This window comes from Nicotiana sylvestris, chromosome 8 (genome assembly GCF_000393655.2).
Source record: "Nicotiana sylvestris chromosome 8, ASM39365v2, whole genome shotgun sequence".
NCBI classification, from domain to species: domain Eukaryota; kingdom Viridiplantae; phylum Streptophyta; class Magnoliopsida; order Solanales; family Solanaceae; genus Nicotiana; species Nicotiana sylvestris.
In genome coordinates this window covers 135,566,524-135,575,236 of record NC_091064.1, presented here as the reverse complement: position 1 = coordinate 135,575,236, position 8,713 = coordinate 135,566,524, and the positions used below count along the sequence as shown (strand labels likewise).

The 8,713-nt window shown below is 42.6% G+C and overlaps 1 protein-coding gene across 1 annotated transcript; it reads right to left on the bottom strand.

The window, feature by feature from the left end:
• Positions 1–325: 325 nt before the first annotated feature.
• LOC138875706 (uncharacterized) lies at positions 326–6,254 on the bottom strand. Its single transcript, XM_070154569.1, has 4 exons — positions 5,707–6,254; positions 5,289–5,402; positions 1,676–1,802; positions 326–763 (listed from the first exon to the last, which is right to left on the bottom strand). The coding sequence occupies exons 1-4, from the start codon at positions 6,252–6,254 to the stop codon at positions 326–328; spliced, it is 1,227 nt and encodes a 408-aa protein (XP_070010670.1).
• Positions 6,255–8,713: the final 2,459 nt, after the last annotated feature.

Sequence of the window (8,713 nt, the reverse complement as noted above, 5' to 3'; positions counted from 1 at the left end):
ATGAATTAAAGTGGTCCTTTGCACACAGGGATTAGTCCGCTCATATCATCAATATAAAATTTAATTATTTTACTTGTTTATCCTTCAAGCAGAATCCCTATCATATTTAAATGGGGCGAAGCAATGCGATCTATATTATCAACACGAAACTAAATGAGTTTTTTCCTGAGAGGGGGGATTAATCCCGCTCCCAGGTGTACCTTTATTTTCAGCAGTTGGCTTGGTAGCATCGGGCTTTTCGGGAACAACTAGGGTACGAGGATCTAGAGAATTCCTTTCTTCGCCTTCGATTACCTGATTCCGTTGAGGCTCAGAGTTGTGACTACTACTTAGCCACCTGCTTACCTTTGGAGGTCAAAGTCTCTGAGGTTAAGGATTCCGGTATCAGCACCACTTCCTCGATTGTGAACATCTCTTTTGCAGCATGCTGTTCTCTGTGGACTATTTTCACTCCATTCTCTGTTGGGAACTTCATCATCTGATGGAGAGTCGAAGGCACTACCCTCATATTGTGTATCCACGGCTTCCCGAGGAGTGCGTTATACCTCATGTCACCTTCGATGACATGGAACCTGGTGTCTTGTAAGGTCCCGGCTACATTTATAGGCAAGAAAATTTCTCCCTTCGTTGTTTCACTTGCCATCTTGAAGCCATTCAACAGCCGGGATGTAGGTACAATATGATCTTGCTGACCTAGTTGTTTCATGTCTCTCGATCTGATTATGTTCGCCGAGCTACTTGGATCCATTAAAACACATTCAACCTGAATTTTATTCAAAAGGATAGAGATTACTAGGGCGTCGTTGTGAAGCTGGAATACGTCTTCTACTTCCTTGTCCCAGAATAATAGAGCGTCCTCGCGTACATAGCTTTGAGCCCGTTTCTCCTTTGTGATGGATACTTTAGTACGTTTGAATGTAGGCCCTTATGGGACGTCGGCTCCACCGATGATCATGTGAATGACATGCTGAGGTTTTTTGGGTTCATTCTTCCTGTTTGCATCTCTTTCTCAGAAATGGTGTTTGGCCCGATCACTGAGAAATTTACGAAGGTGTCCTTCGTTGAATAGTCGAGCTACCTCCTCTCTAAGCTGCCTGCAATCCTCGGTCTTATACCCGTGGGTACCATGGTACTTACACATTACGTCAGGGTTTCTTTGAGATGGATCTGTCTATATGGGCTTAGGCCATCTAGTACCTTTAATTTTACCAATGGCTGAGGCAATATTTAAGGCATCGACACTGAAGTTGTATTCTGATAACTTGGGAGCCTTCACCGGCCCCGAGCGCCTGTTGGACTCGATTTTTCCCATGAATCCCCAGGACCTTTGGCCTCAATCTATTCTTCAATCATTTCGGGGTGCATTACACCTTGAAATGTTCCTTCTATCTTCGACGTACGGTTCATATATTTCCTTGTTGAATCTTGATCCCCGGTCTGTGTCCCTCGGGGGCTTGGCTACGAACCTTTTTGGGTGAACTGAGCCCGAGCGGGCTCCTAACTGGTCATCCTCAACCCTAATATTTGACTGATATCGATTGTGCACATCCGTAATGTCACAACTGGCTACTCGATCAAGCTCTGCTTTAGCTGTCGAGATGCTATCGACCTTCTTTCATTAAAACCTTACATAAAGGCCTGAACTTCCTAGTCATCAGAGACCGGAGGTAATTACATCCTTTCCATTTGAAACCAGGACACGAACTCTCTTAGCATGTCGTCGTCCCTTTGTTTTATCTTGAAGATGTCTGATTTTCTTGTGGCCACCTCTATGGCCCAGGCGTGTGCTTTTACGAAGGCATCTGCTAACACAGCAAATGAATCAATAGAGTTAGGAGCTAAGTTGTGATACCAGATCACAGCTCCTTTTGATAGGTATTTCTCCAAACTTTTTTAACAATACTGACTCTATTTCGTCATCATTAAAGTCATTTCCTTTAATTCCACAAGTGTAAGAAGTAATATGTTCATTAGGGTCAGTTGTTCCATTATACTATGGTATATCAGGCATGCAGAACTCTTGGGAATGGGCATAAGAGCTGCACTCGAGGGGAAAGGCTTTTGTATGAATTTTTTAACATCTAGGCCCTTCAAAATATGAGGTGCTCCCGGTATCCAGTCTACTTGGCAGTTGTAAGTTTCCACCTTTTACCGTTGTCTTCTATCTTCATTTCTCTTGACTCGATCCTTTTAGTCAGTTCTTAGAGCATTTTCATGATCGTGGGGTCAGTCCCTCAGCCACTTTCATCGGGCCTTTCAAGAACTGGTTTGTGCGGTCTATTTACTGGTTCGGTGGTGTTAGGAGTTCTGTTCTGAATTTTGAGATGAGATTTGGCGACTTGATGAGCTTGCAGCATCTCGAATATCACTTGGAGGCTGACTCCTCCTTCTTCTAGTCGTAGTGTTTTCTGGCCTCCAGTCTGGGTTCCCTGTGTCCATTCTTTACGGGGTCTGTGCCTGCTTTCGTGGTTAGAGCGTTGTCGGAGCTGATATCAACTGGCTCCGAGTTAGGCACTCCTTCAGGTTTTATGGGTGGTACATTGAGCCCTATGTCGATGTTTTCTCCAAGTCCCTCACTGTCATGAGCAAGTGCATTTTGTGTTCTAGACATATTTTGGCCGGAAATCAAAAAATCTTTGACAAGAAAAAGTGTGAAGAATAACGTGTGTTACCAGAAAACTAGCGTTAAAATAATCTCTATTATCTTTAGCCCCACGGTGGGTTCCAAACCTTTTACCTCGAAAAATATGAATAACAATTAATGATAATTTATGGTTTTAAATATACGTGATATATTCTAATACTAGTGATTTTAGAAGTAATATTGAGCTTAAATAAGAAGAAATAATGAACGAAATCAATGTTGCCGAGATAGTAGGGGCCTCGAGCTCGTTTATATAGGGATCTTGAGGTCAGCTAAGACCAATAAAGTATGAACAATAAAGTAAAGGCAATAAAGCTAAAGAGTAATTGCTGAGCACGTTAAACAAGAGAGAATAAGAATGTTCTATTGCTGTAAATGATCCGATGCCTTACAAAAATGATTGGGGTCCCCTTTATATAGGAGGAGAAAACCCCAATATAGTACATTGCTCATAAAGGTAAAGAATTCTATTGGTACAGGTGTATAACGGCCTAGTACGGACCTGTACCATTTTGTACAACCCTTATCCTATAATTAATGCCCAGGTCCACGTGTCCTTGAGAAATACCCACTCTTTCTCAATTGACTTCGAGATAATGTTGTCCTCGGTACAGTCCGCGCCAGGCATTCGATCAGCTTCCTCGAGGTAGGTATCCGTCAGCCGGATACGACACCCACTTCGAATCTCCCGGGCTTGAGCCCATAGCCCGATTTAAGACCTCAAAATCATGCTCCTCCATTATAACCGCATACAATACATCATTTGAATGACTGGTTCGAGGATTGGTTCCGGATATTATAGGCCCTTAGATAATTTTTTGATCCGAGTTTAAATTAAATCGTTCTGGGCTCGGGATTGTGACCCTCGAGTCCGAATTGAAATTAAAGCGGAAACTCGAACTTTGAGTTTTAGGCCTCTAAGCCTTTCAGGGTTGGCCCATAAGCTGTTATATGTCGGCACTTAGGCTCTTATATAATTGCCCTTGGGCTCTTACATATCGGCCCTTGGGCTCTTAAATATCGGGCCTTAGTATCTTAATTTGGGCCGATTCGGCCTCTTAGAATGGCTATATAATTTTTCCCTAATTTCGGCTTAAAAGACTTAGTGAAATTTTTTATCATGCCTTAGCATGTGTTTTTTGCACCCATAGGTTTTTCGAAGGTTCAACATATTAGAACCTTATTAATGATTTGTTTGTGTAAACATAATCGAACACATCTTGAGGTGTTTCCAAGGGCCGATGTTATCGAAGCCCTTAGAATTTTTGAGGGCTGAATTTATCGAAGCCTTTTGCATTTAGCTTTTGCCAAGGGTAGCCTGATTTAACCAGTTTTTACGAAGTGTTTGAAGGCCTTTTAATTTATAGCGGAAGTCGGATGTGTCCGAGCCACATTATTTGGTCGTAGCCTTTATATGGTCGTAGTCTTTTATTTGGCCGTAGCCATTATATGACCGTAGTCTTTAGTGGGGCTGTAGCCTTTGGGTATGTCACTTGGACTTGTTACCCGATAACTTTCTGAACTTTGTTCGAGAAGTTAAACCCCGAGAAAATTGGCCTTGGCCTTTGTTTTGAAGGGGTTCCTCTTTGAGTTCTTATTAATTCGAATTTTGATGGCAGTCCCCGAATTTTCGGGGTGCTTCTATGTCTTGGATTTTAAGTTGTTTCCCATAGGATTGTAAGTGTAGATCTTGTATGAGACACAAAGTATTTTCGATATAACCTGAATGCTTCTTCAAATAGTTTATACATGCGTACATGTTTTGCTGTCGGGGCTCGACTATTCTATATGGACATGGCTCGTTTGACCATTTGGCCCATTATAAAGCTTTCCTATCGAGACCCTATTAATGGTGAGATATCTTTCCCATAAATGCAACCTTCGAGGGTGTTGCCCCCCCAGTATTCGAGGTTGATTGAAAAGAAGCCTTGAATATTTGTTGATCGTTCCTCGGGTAGCATATAAGTGTTTCCCCGTTAAAATCCTTGCTGGTAAAACCCATTTGGGACAAAATCCGAGCTAAGGAAAAAAGAGTGCAACGCATGCTTTGCGACCTACGGCTTTTGTGCAGCAATGGGTATTCTCAAGATCACGGCCCTTTGAGAGCTTCCATCATGTTGAGCCTGTAAATCCTTTATCAACGACTCCGACATCTTGCTATACGCGACCATGACCTCTCCGAGAGCCTTGACCTGGTACCACGAAGGCCGAGAAACCCAACTGCGCCAACTTCGAGGGAACGCTTCCCTAGGTTCTTCTTCGTGTCATATTGCCCCAATATGTTGATTATTTCCTGCAAATGAATTAATGTTGTCCTTTGTGCACAGGGACTTATCCGGTCATATGATCAATATAAGCTTTAATTGTTTTACCTGTTTATCCTTCGAGCGAAATCCCTGTCATATTTAAATGGGGCGAAGCAATGCGATCTATATTATCAACACGAAACTAAATGAATATTTTCCTGAGAATGGGGATTAATCACTCTCCCAGGTGTACCTTTCTTTTCAGCGGTAGGCTTGGCAGCATCGGGCTTTTCGGGAACAATGAGGGTTCGAGGATCTAGAGAATTCCTTTCTTCGCCTCTGATTACCTGCTTCCGTCGAGGCTCGGAGTTGTTACTACTACTTAGCCACCTGCTTACCTTTGGAGGTCGATGTCTCCAAGGTCAAGGCTTTCAGTATCAGCACCACTTCCTCGATTACGAACATCTCTTTTGCACCATGATGTTCTCCATGGACTGTTTTCACTCCTTCCTCTGTCGGGACATTTATCATCTGTTGGAAAGTCGAAGGCACTACCCTCATATTGTGTATCCACGGCCTCCCGAGGAGTGCGTTATTCCTTATGTCACCTTCGATGACATGGAACCTAATGTCTTGTATGGTCCCGGCTACGTTTATAGGCAAGACAACTTCTCTCTTCATTGTTTCACTTGCCATGTTAAATCCATTCAGCACCCGTGATGTAGGTACAATCTATTCTTGTAGACCAAGTTGTTTCACGACCCTCGATCTGATTATGTTCGCCGAGCTACCTGGATCCACTAAAACATATTTCACCTGAATTTATTCAAATGGATAGAGATTAACAGGGCGTCGTTGTGAAGCTGGGATACGTCTTCTGCTTCCTCGTCGCAGAATGATAGAGCATCCTCAAGCACATAGCTCCGAGTCAGTTTCTCCTTTGTGATGGATACTTTAGTATATTTGAATGTAGGCTCTTGCGGGACGTCGGCTCCACCGATGATCATGTGAATGACAAGCAGAGGTTTTTCGGGTTCATTTTTCCTGTTTGCATCATTTTCTCGGAAATGGGGTTTGGCTCGATCACTGATGAATTCACGAATGTTTCCTTCATTAAATAGTAAATCTACCTCCACTTTAAGTTGCCTGGAATCCTTGGTCTTATGCTCGTGGGTATCATGGTACTTACACATTACGTCGGGGTTTCTCTGAGAAGGATCTATTTGTATGGGCTTAGGCCATCTAGTATCTTTAATTTTGCCAATAGCTGAGATGATATTTGAGGCGCCGACACTGAAGTTGTATTTAGATAACTTGGGATCCTTTACTGGTCCCGAGCGCCTATCAAACTCGATTTTGCCCATGAATCCCCTGGATCTTTGGCCTCGATCTATTCTTCGATCATTCTCGGGTGCATTACGCCTTGAAATGTTCCTTCTGTCTTCGGTGTACGGTTGATATCTTTCCTTGTTAAATCTTAATCCCCAGTCTGTGCCCCTCGAGGGCTTGGCTGCGAACCTATTTGGGTGAACTGAGCCAGAGGGGGCTCCTAACTGGTCATCCTCGACCCTAATTTTTGGCTGGTATCGGTTGTGCACATCCTACCATGTCACAGCTGGGTACTCGATCAAGTTCTTCTTTAGCTAACGAGATGCTATCGAGCTTCTTTCATTCAAACCTAGCATAAAGGCCTGAACAATCCATTCATCGGAGACTGGGGGTAATTCCATCCTTTCCATTTTAAACTGGGACACGAACTCCCTGAGCATTTTGTCGTCCCTTTGTTTTATCTTGAAGACGTTCAATTTCTTGTGGCCACCTTTATGGACCCAACGTGTGCTTTTATGAAGGCATCTACTAACATAGCAAATGAATCAATAGAGTTAAGAGCTAAGTTGTGATACCAGATCATAACTCCTTGTGACAGTGTTTCTCCAAACTTTTTTAACAATACTGACTTGATTTCGTCATCATTCAAGTCACTTCATTTAATTTCACAAGTGTAAGAAGTAATATGTTCATTAGGGTTAGTTGTTCCATTGTGCTTCAGTATATCAGGCATATGGAACTTTTTGGGAATGGGCATGGAAACTATATTCGAGGGGAAAGGTTTTTGTATGAATTTTTTAGCATCAAGGCCCTTTAAAACTGGAGGTGCTCCTAGTATCTGGTCTACCCGGGAGTTGTAAGTTTCGACCTTTTTATCGTTGTCTTATATTTTCTTTTCTCTTGACTCGATCTTTTTAGTCAGTTCTTCGAGCATTTTCATGATCGTGGGGTCAGTCCCGAGCCGCTTTCATTGGGCCTTTCAAGCACTGGTTCGTGCTGTGTGTTTACTGGTTCGGTGGTGTAAGGAGTTCTGTTCTGACTTTGGAGCTGAGATATGGCAACTTGTTGAGCTTGCAGCATCTCGAATATCACCTAGAGGTTGACGCCTCCTTCTTTCCGTCCTAGTGTTTCCTAGCCTCCAGCCTAGGCTTCCTTGTGTCCATTCCTTATGGGGTCTATGCCTGCTTCCGTGTTTAGAGCGTTGTGGGAACTGATATCAACTGGCTCCATGTTAGGCTCTCCCTCCGGGTTTATAGGTGGTACACCGAGCCCTATGCCGCTGCTTTCTCCAAGTCCCTCACTGTCATGAGCAGGTGCATTTTGTGTGCTAGACATATTTTAGCCTCAAATCAAAAAAATTTGAAGGGAAAAAGTGTGAAGAATAATGTGTGTTACCAGAACACTAGCACTAAAATAATCACTATTATCTTTAGCCTCACGGTGGGCACAAAACTGTTTACCTTGAAATATGTGAGTAACAATTAAAGATAATTTGTGTTTTTAAAGATACTTGATATATTCTAATATTAGTGATTATACAAGTAATATTGAGGTCAAGCAAGAAGAAATAATGAACCAAATCAATGTTGCCGAGACAGTAGGGGCCTCAAGCTCGTCTATCCAGGGACCTCGAGGTCATCTAAGACCAATAAAGTATGAACAATACAGTAAAGGCAATAAAGCTGAAGAATAATTACTGAGCACGTTAAACAAGAGAAGAATAAGAATGTTCTATTTCTGTAAATGATTCGATGCCTTACAAAAATGATTGGGGTCCCCTTTATATAGGAGGAGAAAATCCCAATATAGTACATTGCTCATAAAAGTAAAGAATTCTATTGGTACAGGTGTATAAAGGCCTAGTACGGACCTGTACCATTTCGTACAACCCTTATCCTATAATTAATGCCCAGGTCCATGTGTCCTTGAGAAATTCCCGCTCTTTCTTAATTGAATTCGAGATAATGCTGTCCTCGGTGCAGTCCACACTAGGCATTCGATCAAATTCCTCAAGGTAGTTATCCCTCAGCCGGATACGACACCCACTTCAAATCTCCTGGACTCGAGCCCACAGCCCGATTAGGACCTCAAAATCATGCTCTTCGATTTTGACCGCATACACAGAGAGAAAGAAACATGCTCAGATTCCAGAATGGTATATTACAAGAGAGCAAAAGGTGCAGATAAATGGATTTGCATTTACATGCATATCACAACAGTTTCCCTAATGGAAGTAGGCTATTATAGCAATAAACTCTTTTCCTTAGTTCTTTTTTTGAATGTTTCTGAGGTATAGTTCTTCAGGTTGTTTGTAACCTGATATACAGTTATTTTTCGAGGTTGTTGTATGGGTCGAAATCTGACCGTACGACGATCGGCACAAAAAGAAATGGCGAGGGGTCGATTAAGTCGTGGTTGTATCAATAAGGCACCATAACAACGGCATCTCGGCTACGACCGAGGTTGAACCATCAGAAAGCCCCTATGGCGAAGT